Source organism: Plasmopara halstedii (assembly GCF_900000015.1).
Source record: "Plasmopara halstedii genome assembly, contig: Scaffold_2386, whole genome shotgun sequence".
NCBI classification, from domain to species: domain Eukaryota; phylum Oomycota; class Peronosporomycetes; order Peronosporales; family Peronosporaceae; genus Plasmopara; species Plasmopara halstedii.
In genome coordinates, this window is record NW_020189293.1 from 1,120,052 (window position 1) to 1,133,255 (window position 13,204).

The following is a 13,204-nucleotide window of genomic DNA, read 5'->3' on the forward strand; positions in this document are numbered from 1 at the left end:
ACGAGCTACCCTTTTTGACAAGCATTGGCTACACATCAGTGATATACAGTTCCATGCACAGGGTTGCGCGACACTATGGATTAGGTACGTCGCGATGTAGACGACCTTTGTCAGCATTGCTTTAAGAGTAAGGAGAGCGCACTTTCACGTCAGCCGTCTAGAGAACCGACAGCTCTATCAGGGCTGTTTTCAGCAACCAGTGGAGTGTTAGGATCCCCCATAGGCATAAGACTGGTTAAGATTTGAGGATCTTCTTCAGCAAAAATGTCTTGATTTCGTTCTTTGCTGACGATCTCGCTCACACTAGACGTCTAGCTCCCTCGATACGAGTCAGGGTTGTCCATCACATAATGCTTCTTTATAGTGAAAAAGGATTTACCTAAAGGTGAATAAGACTCCTTGTCGTTGGTTGCTCAGCTGTCTCATCGATACAAGCGGGGCGTTGCAGCAATGGGTCGCTTCTTCGACGCTGTCGATATGCACTGAATAATTTAAAGTTCAGCATGAGGTGACGATTTCCGCTTCGCTGAAGTTAGAATCCTTTAGACGGATGAGATGGCGCGTTACCTCACAAAGTGCGCAGACTGAATCATATACCAGTTAGATTTTGATAGCTTCTAATACCTAAGAATCGTTCTCATGGCAATTCGCTGTTGTTCCAATCACAGATATGACTCCTGAACAATGATGATCGATAGCTTTCGCAAAACAGTTTTCGCACCCATTTCGCTCTGGTAAGCGCTCATATATAGGCGTGAAATAGCCCCACACCAGTGAGGCGATCGACTCCGAACACTTTATAGTTGTGATCGTCACGTGATTAGGACAGGGACTGGCAATACCTTCCCTTTTCAGTAAAGCAAGTTAGACTTCATTAGCAAGATCCACTACATAAAGTATATGCGAAAAATTGGCGGAGGGAGTGTCGAAACACTTTCCGTAGATGGAAAAAGTACTGAATTACGCTGAGCACAGTAAAGACTCCTCTTGTCTGGAACAGCTTAGCCGTATAATTTTATTCGATGATGAAGGTATTTGGACCTAGCTCGGAGTGTCAGTGGAACAGCTTTCATTAGAGAACACCTCGACATCCTCTCAACTTTCTTTACGTTTGTCGGTCATGAAGACTGCGCTGATTCGGGTTCTAACTATTATGTCTAAGTTGATGCAAAGAAGCGAATATTCTTTTCAAGAACGCCCAGACGAGCAGGCACGGTAAATTGCCTAGAGTGGAGCAACACTCCAGGTGCAGTCACTTTTGCGCAATGTCTCAACAAGACAGACAAAGTTTGAACTTCAGTGCGGTCCAAGTCTCGATAAGAAGAGAATATTGAGGTTAGAGAAGTTAAATCTTGTGCCTTTTATTGTATTTAATCTGGTGTAATTGTGAATGCTTATGAGCGAGAATATGGGTGAACAAAACGATTGTGGAACTCCGAATAGGAGGAGTCTAAGGTACAGCTAGCCGTAAGTGCGAAAAAAACGATATGTTCATCGTGAGAAAGAAGTTTGAATAGAATCAGTAGTTTTGTATATATACTCTTGAAGTAGCAAACCTAGCAATGGTAGAGGCTTCCGGTTCTGCTCTTGAGTGAAGCTTTCAAATCCATCCTGTATGCGTTCGTTAGCACAGACATAGAGAGTTTGTGCACATTGCCCGGCAACTCCATTGCAGAGTATGTACCGATTAGTGCGGTGCGTATCTCATGCAGTTGCCATGCACCTCGCACAGAGAAAGCTTTGACTCAAAAACAAAGTTCTCCTGTACGGCGCATGAAGATTGGATTCGTAAGCTTCACCCCGCAGGAGAACCGATAGTATCCAAAATATCTTGTTTGCGTTTCTGCTTCAAGAAATTACATCATCTTAAATTTAAACTGTTGCTGAGTTTATCTGCCTACGATATTCGATGAAAGCTATACACGACGCCTAACGTTTGTGAACTGGAATCGCTCTCATCAGTGTCAGTGCGCTGTTCTTTTTCGATTTTGGCACACTATTGTATGATGTGTGCACAATGACACGGCACACACCGCTAGATGAATTGAAAGTGAATCGTCAACTAGATTTGCAGAGTGATTGATTGGTGTTTCGAGTGGTGAAAGGCATGGAATCAAGACATTAGAGCGCGTGCCATCGAAAATAATTTTGAAGATGCACAGTTAAAAGTTATTATATATTCTGCTACACATTTACATTGCTTGAATCAGCTGATGTACTCTTTATGTTTTATTCTGATTTTTCGTTGTACACCGAGGTCGAATTGTAGGGCTGTGAGTGCATGTTTGACTTAGTTGATTGTTTTGGATCGGTGGAAACTTATGAAGGAGCACACGTTGTTTTCCTTCGTCAATCTCGGTACCCCGTTTGGGTATACGAATTCTTGTTCTTGATGGATTTTGAACCTGTGATCACTGTGCCCAGGGGGACGGACCAATTTCAGTCACTGGAAACATCCCCTAGTAACTATTTTCAGTCATGACACATTACAGTATCCGATACCTATGCGTGGTTTTCAATTAAGGTTATTGAATAGGAACAGAAATAATCTTCGAATTTTACAGTTGCAGATAACGAATTTCTGGCATAAGAGATTCACATAACACAAATACACATTGTTTTTAGCAAGAATTAATGGTTAATGTGGATAACGACCCTATCGTTTGCGTCATGTAAGTAGTCTTAAGATTGCACAATGTAGTGCGTGCCGACCGACAAGGGGCTGTCAAGAGCTGCATGTGCAATTTCTTTGGCAGCACGAACAGCATTGCGTAGTCCAGCAGTCTCGCGAGTGATACGGCACTCATGATACAATCTGTCGGCCTTGATTTCTAAAAGCTTAAGCTTCTCCACTGCGCTTTTCATGCCAGTGATCGTGCGAATAGGACCTACAGAATCCCACATAATGCGTTGAGTTGCCAACAGAACTTCCTCAATCTCGTTAGAGGAAGGAGTCCGAAAACCATTCAGATGAGCAAACGGGTCCTTCTGCATCACAGCGCATTTAACGCCAGATGAGTTAGTGCGCTTCACGAAATCATCGGCAGAGCTGCAACCCCATACAAGTCCTTCTAGTAACGAGGTTGAGGCCAATCGGTTAGCTCCATGGAGTCCGGTGCAGCTCACCTCACCAGCAGCGTATAGACCTGGAACAGATGTACGACCGTGTAGATCGACCTCCACACCGCCACAATGGTAGTGTGCTGCAGGAACCACAGGCATAAAATCCGTAGTCATGTCAATACCGCGGTCAAGACAGTGCTGGTAAATGGTCGGAAAGCGGCTTTTAATCCAATCAGCGTTTTCGTGAGTAATATCAAGATACATGCATGGCTCGTCTTGCTTTTCCATTTCGGCCAAGATGAGACGCGCCACGACATCCCGTGGTGCAAGCTCACCATCTGGATGGTAATCTTTTGCAAAAGCGTGTCCGCTTTTGTTGCGCAAAATGGCACCTTCGCCTCTTAGAGCCTCGGTTAGCAAGAAGCGACGCTCATCTGGAATATATAACGTAGTTGGGTGAAACTGCACGTATTGCATATTTTTGAGCTTGGCTCCTGCACGAGCGGCCAAAGCGATTCCTTCTCCACGTGCACCTTCCGGGTTCGACGTGTTCTTGTACACGTCTCCTACACCACCAGTGGCTAGAAGCGTGAATGGCGCACGATAGTACTCCAACTTCCCTTGGGTAGATATTGTCAAAGCACCAACACATTCGCCGGCTTCATTCGTGACAAGCTCAAAAGCACTGCGACCCATGAGCAGCACAATATTAGGATGGTCTCGAACCGCCTGTATCATGCTAGTGGAGATAGCACGGCCGGTGTGGTCGGCTTTGTACAGTATACGCGCACGATTGTGTGATGCTTCTAGCGTTAGTGCAAGTCCACCATCATCATTGCGTGTAAACGGAACTTTCGCGACATCCAATAGCAGTTCTTCGACGCGTTCGGGGCCTTCAATAGCCAGTTTTTGAACAGCAATATCGTCGCACACACCAGCACCAGCACGATGAACGTCAGAGGATAAGAGAGCGGGCGTATCGTCCCCACTTTTGTATATGATACCACCTTGAGCATAATAAGTTGCACAGTTATTCGGGTCTTCAGCCGCAGACACAATAGTCACCTTTACTCCTTTATTTGCAAGGCGTAATGCAGCTGCATTCCCAGCCACACCACAACCGAGGATCAACGCTTCACAATTGATTGTGTCATACGTGGCACTATTCGAGGTTGCAAGTCGATACAATGTGCTGCCATTCAATTGGTGGAGAGGTATGGCAGATTTGACCTTGGTACACGATTCAGGAGTGATAAAAGGCGCTCGGTTAACTAGATGGGCATAAAGTTCGAGCTGAGTCATGATGATAAAATTTCTTGTTTCAGTACACAGCAGCGCCTAGTGGGTGGCAGTGTACACGGCGTACTTTTTGTTGAAAGTCCAGGAGCTCTTCACGGACATTCAAAGAGGGAAATCGAGGGGCCGGACACTTGTGTATTGAACGGGTGAGCGGACTTGGTGTTAGGAAGCAGCTTCAAAAAGGTAAAGGAGCTTGAGATGCGCGCGGAGTGGCAAATTGTGTAATGAACTGATTGCGATACCTATCTCTTTCATCTGGTAACGCGATCAGAGGGTGGGTGTGGGAGAGGGTTATCTGGATAGCTATCGAGATTTGCAGATATCTTCTGTGGAAGGAACTATATAGGCGTTTAGTATGAGCAGATGTATTTGTTTTCGAAAAGAGCCAGCTTACCGAAACTTTGGGTAATTCACATCGTGTTTCTGTGAAATTTCGCTTTCGCCAATAGCAATATTCAGGAAATTTTCAAGAATTACCTATTACAGTGCTGAAGCGATTAAAATTGTAACAGGTAATTCACCCATGAATACCCACACAATTATGGCACTGAAGGGACCACAGCCCAGCACTCTCAAGACAGAGCAATTACATCTACCTCTGTTTCCGTGAGGAGTAGTACATACGCGACATTCGTCTTGGAAGAATAGATTCGATAAAAAGGCTACTTTCTCTGGAACGACGCAATCGTTTAAAACTGCATAGCTTATCTGCCATCATTTAAATAAATATAATAACTGCTTGTACTATTTATATGGTCAAGTAGAAAATAAAGATGATTCTGTATAAGTATGGGTTGTGCAGTTTACATTTAAGTTGCTGCAGCAATCAATGTGTGTGCCCAACATATGCCATTGAATTTGTTCGAAGTTCTTTTATACGCACAGAACATGTAGAACTGTGCTCAAGAAGAAGGGCCAGGATGAGACATTTAATGATTGATACTAAAATGCATCCTAATGTATAGTGAATGCCGGGTACGATGTTCAACATCATAAACCAATCGCGCAATTACTCATGTTTTAGAGAGTTCTAGAATTTAACAATCATGGGCACGCAGTGCTGATTTCAAAATGGACGATCCCGACGAATATGTCGTGCTGATTATCCATTACATGAAAAATTGATTTGCTTTGCACATGAATCTCGACAAACAGCATGTACAAAGTCAAAAAAAGTTGCTGTTTGCTGTATACGAACTGACATTCTTCTAGTCGTGGATGAGAATTGGGATGCATGAAAAGAGCGCAAGTCGAGAAATTTGTCAAGTTGTCGACAAATGTTTTGATACTAGTTTAAAACTCGAGATATTAACATAGACCCAGGCGTGAGCTTCAGTCCGTTTCACTCCACAAGTTTTGCTTAATGAAATTTAAAACAAGGAAACAGTTTCCCACCCAGCACAGCAAGCAAAGGTCAAACGTTCGTTCGCCTCTAGGTCAAAGCAAATGCACTTTGATTGCTTCACTCATAGCATATTAGCCAAGTGCTCCCGGTATTGCGGGGCATCATGAATTACATTCCCTTGTTTCACCTCGCTCCTCTACTCTATCTGCTCGTATACTGCTGATAAATTGATTACGTTGCTGCTATTGAATAACGTGCACTTTTCAGAAAGGACAATCGTGCCGAAACGAACATGTACGAACACACCTGCATGCAAGCGATTGAGCAAAGGGGAATCTGATTTTATTGATGACCGATTTCGAGAGGCATGCTATCATTTTATGCCACCCTTCAATATTCAAGCGACCGATTCATTAAGAGGCCCGTTTACAAACCGTTCGAAAATCAGATGTGAAATCTGGGCATGCTGACAGCTTTGAAGTACTGGCACAGCTACTAGAGATGTCACAGCAAATTTTGCTGGTCACTAGTGGGCTACTGTCGCGTTTGAACATGGAGGAGACATGCAGACCTAACACGAACCACTTTAGATGACACGTTTGAAAGCCGCAAATTCATCTCTGAGCTTTACTTCTATCAACTTTTGACAACTGATAAAGCTGCTTTCGATACTGCCGTGATAGACATTAAAATGATTATCTTGCCGTCTGTCACAACAAACATACAAAGCTATTTCCCAGAACTGGCACAACAAACACACATTTACTGCGAATGTTAAACTGACGACCCTTTTGCTGAACAAAGTGTATTGTTGGAATATGCTGCAAGTATATAAAGAATGTGCATGCATTGTATTAAATTCCCTCCTTGACTCGTTTTGGTCTTCGTTACAAGTGACTCTGTCTTTCGTCTGAAAAAACGTCGAGAAACCGGCACAATGGTCAGTCACAAATTATAAATTTGAATTTTCGGCATGATACAAGTGCTGTAATATTAATGGTTTATTCTGAATTTTAAATTAATGATTCAAGATGATTGTAACTATGAAAGTGTAAGAAAAGTAATAAGCGCTCATTCAAATCATAAAAAAATATGTGCGAGCGCACTTGCAGTTGGGGTTACACCTAACATAGAAACCAAGAGCTGATTTTTTTTCGGCTCAGACGGGGAAGTATAAAAATTTGAGCATACAACGATTACAAATCAACTCGTACAATTTTTCTGGCAATACACTTGGACAGTTAAAGGAGGAAGCATACGAACTTCCTTAAATGAAAGGATTGTACGATCTAAGGTTTTCGTAAGAGTTGGCGTTCAGTAAGCGTAAGCACATGTTGGAGGTCCATGGACTTTCAAATCCGCGGTAAAGAGATGTGAAGGATCAGCAATGTTCAAACAATTGAAGTCGTAGAGAGCCGGTGACTATTGCTGATGTAATGACATTTGATGTCACAAGAGGTTAAATGGTGTAGTGTAGGCTTTTGACAATCTTAAATTATATTTAAGTCAGAAATGCGAATTATAAATGTCAGTTTTTCAAAACATAACCTTCAGAATAGACTAGACATGAATGCAAGCTCGTTCGTATTCTACAACGTCGAGACATCTCATATTCGATACTTGTTTTGAATATCTTCAGCGATCCTACACAACCGACCGTCTCCACTTTCAATCTCGCTCTCACATATTCTTTTGGATTGTCAGTGACATGCTCAGTAGATTCTATCCAGTGATGCCTGGTATTGCCGCTGTGGCTGTAATATTTGTTATTTACTTCACCGTCGTACCCACCAAGCCACTGACACTTGAAAACGACCTAACTAAAGACAAAAAAGACAATAAAGTCAAAATGAAGCGCGTCCGATACCTTCCTTCGAAAATTCCGATCATAGGTAACACATTGGAACTACTGAGCAACTCGAGACGAATGCACGACTGGATTACCGACCAAATCGTACGATTTGCCGGTGAGCCATTCCTTCTTAGTCTACCAGGCAAGGACGATATGATGTTTATTGCGAAACCAGAGCATATCGAACAGGTGCTCAAGACGCAATTTGACAACTTTCCCAAGAGCCAGCACATTCACGACGTTTTCTTTGATTTGCTAGGCGATAGCATAGTCACTACCAATGGCGAGACATGGAAGCGTCAGCGTCGGGTGCTTGTAAACCTCTTTAGCGCTCGCGCGCTTCGCGAGCACATGACGCCAATCTCACTGAAATATTTAGCTCAATTACATCATATTTTTGAGATTGCAGAAGCATCCAAGACAACGATAGATGTATTTGGATTGATGCATCGTTACACGCTCGATGTGTTTGCAGAAATCGGTTTTGGTACTGAGATGAAGCTACTTGAAGGCCGCTTCGAACCATTTGCCAAAGCGATCGAGGATTCTCAATATATTGTGTCGGCCCGTTTCAAACAACTTGATGCACTCTGGAAAATTAAGCGCTGGCTTAATATCGACAGTGAGAAAAAGTTGCGTCATGCTATTCAAATTATTGACGAGCACATTATGCAAATCGTGTCTGGAGCGATCCAGCGCCGTCAAGAGCGTCAGGAAGCCAAATCAACAGGCAATGACGTCAAGTCTATCGACAGAGATATAGTATCAATCATTTTAGAGACAATTGAGACTAACAATGATATCATTGACCCCGTCGAGGTACGCAACATTGCGGTAGCAGCGCTAATCGCTGGTCGCGACACTACAGCAGATGCTTTAAGCTGGTTATTTTACATGCTAAGCGAGAATCCTAGCGTTGAGGCCAAACTGCGCTTCGAGTTACTGAAGCATATGCCAAATCTTGCCACAGATACAAAGCACGTTCCTTCCGTGGAGGAGCTGAATCAGGTACCATTTCTCGAAGCAACAATTCGGGAATTGCTTAGGCTTATGCCTGTTGGTCCGATAATTGCCACACATTGTGTCCGTGACACTGTCTTTCCAGATGGCACGTTTGTACCAAAGAAAACGGATATTGGTATTGCATTCTATACGACTGGTCGCCTCACTAGCGTCTGGGGTGAAGACGCCTTACATTTTAAACCAGAGCGTTTTCTCGATGCGGAGACGGGCGATGTTTTAAAAGTATCTTCGTCCAAATTTTGTGCATTCAGTGCTGGTCCACGCACCTGCGTGGGGCGTAATTTGGCTTACCTTGAAATGAAGATTGTCATTGCCACCATCGTGAGCCGCTTCCACCTTGTGCGACAACCCGACCAGCCAAAGCCTATGTATACACAGGGAATTACGTTAGGCATGCAGGCCCCACTCTTCATGCGGGTTGAGGCGGTCACAAACTAGAGAAAGCGGTTAAGTTGGTATCAGTGCAGCCATTACCTTAAACAGGTCTATCGGCCAAGGTCGAAAAATTAAAGTCGTTGGAAAGTGCAGGTGTGCAATGTGCAGGTACGCGATATGAATACTGGCACTGTACAAAAGATTGATCGTTTAGTTCAATAGTAAAAAGAAAGCCGGATCCTAATCCTTAAGAAAATTTCACGACATTTACCTGAATCAGTAGCAGAAGCTTTGTCATTACAGAATGTTGCAATTCACCGTCAAGTCTTCTGTATTACCAAGTCTCATCACAGCAGCAGTGCTCGTGACGCTCTGCTGGTCTAAAATCAAAAGTAATGACAAGGTCAAACGCGCTATCACCCTGCCAGGCACTCTTCCCATTCTTGGAAATGCCTTTGTACTGGCTGCCAATGCACCGCGGATGCACGACTGGATAGCTGAGCAGTTTGCAACCACGAACGGTGAAGCATTTATTATTAAACTACCTGGAAAGGATGACATGATTTTTATCGCAAAGCCTGAACACCTCGAAACTGTACTGAAAACCCAGTTTGAAAGCTTTCCAAAAAGTCAGTACATTCATGATGTGTATAATGATGTGCTTGGTGATGGCATTGTTTTGAGCAATGGCGAGAAGTGGAAGCGGCAGCGCAACGTTGTCGCCGGTCTTTTCAGCGCTCGTGCATTGATCGACCACATGGTTCCGATTGTGCAGAAATATACTATACAGCTCGTCGATATCTTGTCACCCATCGCAGCTACAAGCACTCCGCTTGATATGTTTGATCTGCTGCTTCGGTATACGTTCGATGTTTTTGGAGAGATTGGCTTCGGAACAACAATGAACTCGATGAATGGAGCGTTCCAACCATTTGCTCAAGCAATGGATGAGGTGCAGTTTCTTGCGGGCAAACGTTTTAAACAGCCCATGTGGTACTGGAAACTGCGTCGCTGGCTTAACATCGGCGACGAGAAAAAGATCAAAGAAAACGTACGTGTGATTGACGAACATTTGATGGGAATCATTGCTAATGCTATCGAGCGCCGTCGTCATCGTGTTGAAGAGCAAAAGGCTGGCCGACCAGTCGCTCAGGCTGATAAGGATATTGTGTCTATTGTGCTTGCCAACATGGAATCCAGCGGAAGGCCTGTGGACCCCGTCGAGGTGCGAAACATTGCTATCGCATCAATTATCGCTGGTCGCGATACAACCGCCGAATGTATGGCATGGCTCTTTCACATGTTTAGTCAAAATCCGAATGCTGAGGTGCGATTGCGTTCAGAACTGTTTACCAAAATTCCAAAGCTTCGTACGGACAAACACTACATCCCAACAGTGACTGACGTTAACAGTGTACCATACCTAGAAGCTTGTATTCGTGAGCTGCTACGGTTGTACCCGTCTGCACCGCTGATCACCACTCACTGTATCAAAGACACCGTGTTTCCAGACGGCACGTTTGTACCTGCAAATACGGATATTGGCATTGCAATCTTCTCTTGCGGACGATTGACCAGCGTTTGGGGCGACGATGCTTTAGATTTTAAGCCAGAGCGATTTATCGACAGCCTTACTGGTGAAATCATCCCGATGAGTGCGACAAAGTTCGCAGCCTTCAGTGCTGGTCCACGTATCTGCGTCGGTCAGACTTTAGCATTTATCGAAACCAAAATTGTTATTGCTAACATCGTCGCTCGTTTCACAATGAAACCGGAACCAGGTCAGAATGTCACGTACACGGAAGGCATTTCGTTAAGCATGATGGACCCGCTTATGATGCGTATCAAGCCAATTGACACCGAGGTCATAATTCCGTTTGCATAAAGATTCATAAGTAACGTTGTTTGAAATCTGGCACAAAAGGTTAGCCTTCGAACTTAAAATGTATTTCTATTTTTGTAGAAATAGAAAACGGCTGTCAGAGCCGTTACTTTGCACGACGTTATGTATCAAATTCGAGATATGGTCTCGTTTTAGACATGACGTGAATGATGAACCTAATGTACGACAGCCAAAATCGACAAGCTGCGTAGCGCTCTTGGTCTAAATGATAGCATTACAAGCCATCTCGCGCCGCTTAGATTTCTTTTATTTTGGCTTTAAGGTCATATGGCAATGTAGGTGTGCGGAGTTGCTGCATTAAGATAAGGTTAACGGACAATCGACAGTAGACATGACATTCAAATTGATCAAGTTGGGCTTTATTGCTTTGCTGTGATTGCACCTCAATTCATGCATCGCGACTTGCAATTTTCAAGCTAAGACAGCATCTTTTACATGTCAATATGAAGTAATAAGCAAAAAGAGTTTTTATTTCTGAATACAATTTATGTGAACCCTGGGAAACGTCGCGATCTAGACAGCAATGCTACTACCATTGCTAAACGTATTGCTTGTGACAACAGCTGCTGATTCGTATGATGCTGCAGTGGAAGACTTGGCCACTTCAGCCGTCTTTGTTTCTCTAGATATCGATGAGACCAGCATCGCCGCCGGCATTGAGCATTCGTGCGCAATTTATACGCAGTCATACGACGACGTGGGCGGCCGTGTGGTTTGCTGGGGTGTCAACAATGGTGGACAAAGCTCACCGCCAGCCGGTAAATTTATTCAAGTCAGTAGTGGTCGACTGCATTCGTGTGGTATTCGTATAGATGAGACAGTCGAATGCTGGGGCTCAGGTGCACCAGTGGTAAAACCTGAGGGAATGTTCGAGCAAGTCAGCAGTGGTGACTTTCACTCATGTGGTATAATGAAGGATCAGACAGTGCATTGCTGGGGTACGTCACCTGTAATCAAAAGGAACTATAAGATAAGTGAATATTTTGGAGTGATGGCGTTCTAGGCACAGCTGTGGGAGGCATCTCGAACCCCCCGAGTGGTAAATTCGTGCAAGTAAGCTGCGGCAAAGACTTTTCTTGTGCAATCGCTATAGATGGTAGGGTGATATGCTGGGGTGAGAACGGATATGTAAGAAGTTTGGCCTTTTTCAAATGCTTATTAGAAATTCACGAGTTTGACATCACAGGGACAGCTCAATGTAGATCCAAACACTCGCTTCCGACAAATTTCGGCGTCGCCAGGTGACTTTGTTTGTGGTGTTACCGAGGACAATACGTTGTCATGCTGGGGGGATAATCATCGCAACCAGGCGAGTCCACCAAGAGACTTGAAATTCACATTAGTGAGTACCAGTCGGCTTGCCGCATGTGGACTGAAGGTACAAATGATTATATGAATGATCGTTTGTGCACGAAGAAGTAAAGTTTTCCCATTCTGCAGATGGACAAGACCGTGGTATGCTGGGGTATGCGCTCAGGTGTAACTGCAGCACCAACAGATGTGCAATTTGATGAACTTAGCTTGGGCTGGAATCACGGTTGCGCCATTCGTTTTGACGATGGCGGCGTTCAGTGCTGGGGGGATCGCGGAAGCAACCGTTTAGAAATTCCTGGTGAACTTTTATGATTAGGAGATAATACACTATAAAATCGAGGTCGCCGTGGTATCGTATCATGAATTAGGCATAAGTTTTTCTGTAAATGCTTATTAAATCAAATTCTGAGTGCAAAAAGTGATAAACATACTGAGTACATATAATAAATTATTTGCCACGAAACACCAAATTTGTTGCTCCAGAATATTTGTGAGAATCATTTGCATTTTCATTGCAGATTTACCAGCACATCTACTTCTAGTGATTTTAAATTTCTGCTTTGGATTACCAGTGGAAGTGGGTGAATCGGTTTATAAAAGTCATTTTATTATTAGAATAATGTTACTTACAATAGATAAAGCTTGGAGGTGTAAATTTGAATGTATTTGGCTCTGATTTAGGAAAGCTGGAGAATTGGGCATTACACTTCTGTAATCACAGATAATGTCCAACTGACAAATGCAGGGTCGCTTTCTATTTTAACGCTATCTCCTTGAAAGTGTAATGACTGTATATACAGCAATGAGTGATGTGGAATTTATGGTGTGAACGTTATGTCTAAGTTCCAAATAACCAATCACAGAAGATATCAACGCGAACACCGACATCGCTGATACAAATCGAGGCAAGTCTGCATGAGCTCAAGGTAGAGCCGTTGCCACAATGTTCCTGAACTTTTGTTTTGAATCCGGTGGCTTCAAAGCGATTACTGATCTGAGCGATTTGTCTGACCAAGACGACAAGACGCTG

General features: G+C 43.7%; 5 protein-coding genes across 5 annotated transcripts; 4 read left to right on the forward strand and 1 right to left on the reverse strand.

The window, feature by feature from the left end:
• Positions 1-2,154: 2,154 nt before the first annotated feature.
• Positions 2,155-2,680, forward strand: PHALS_14951 (uncharacterized protein). Its single transcript, XM_024717928.2, has one exon. The coding sequence runs from the start codon at positions 2,282-2,284 to the stop codon at positions 2,480-2,482; it is 201 nt and encodes a 66-aa protein (XP_024583377.1). The 5' UTR covers positions 2,155-2,281; the 3' UTR covers positions 2,483-2,680.
• Positions 2,681-2,682: 2 nt separating this feature from the next.
• On the reverse strand, positions 2,683-4,365 carry PHALS_03674 (l-aspartate oxidase; the record flags this gene model as incomplete). The annotated part of the gene is made up of 1 exon (XM_024717929.1): positions 2,683-4,365. One exon carries the CDS (start codon positions 4,363-4,365, stop codon positions 2,683-2,685), a length of 1,683 nt encoding a protein of 560 aa, XP_024583378.1.
• A 3,191-nt stretch (positions 4,366-7,556) lies between these two features.
• Positions 7,557-9,020, forward strand: PHALS_03675 (Cytochrome P450, E-class, group I; the record flags this gene model as incomplete). The annotated part of the gene is made up of 1 exon (XM_024717930.1): positions 7,557-9,020. One exon carries the CDS (start codon positions 7,557-7,559, stop codon positions 9,018-9,020), a length of 1,464 nt encoding a protein of 487 aa, XP_024583379.1.
• A 418-nt stretch (positions 9,021-9,438) lies between these two features.
• Positions 9,439-10,842, forward strand: PHALS_03676 (cytochrome P450, putative; the record flags this gene model as incomplete). The annotated part of the gene is made up of 1 exon (XM_024717931.1): positions 9,439-10,842. One exon carries the CDS (start codon positions 9,439-9,441, stop codon positions 10,840-10,842), a length of 1,404 nt encoding a protein of 467 aa, XP_024583380.1.
• Positions 10,843-11,383: 541 nt separating this feature from the next.
• Positions 11,384-12,486, forward strand: PHALS_03677 (Regulator of chromosome condensation 1/beta-lactamase-inhibitor protein II; the record flags this gene model as incomplete). Its single annotated transcript, XM_024717932.1, has 4 exons — positions 11,384-11,798; positions 11,864-11,988; positions 12,047-12,238; positions 12,301-12,486. The coding sequence occupies 4 exons, from the start codon at positions 11,384-11,386 to the stop codon at positions 12,484-12,486; spliced, it is 918 nt and encodes a 305-aa protein (XP_024583381.1).
• Positions 12,487-13,204: the final 718 nt, after the last annotated feature.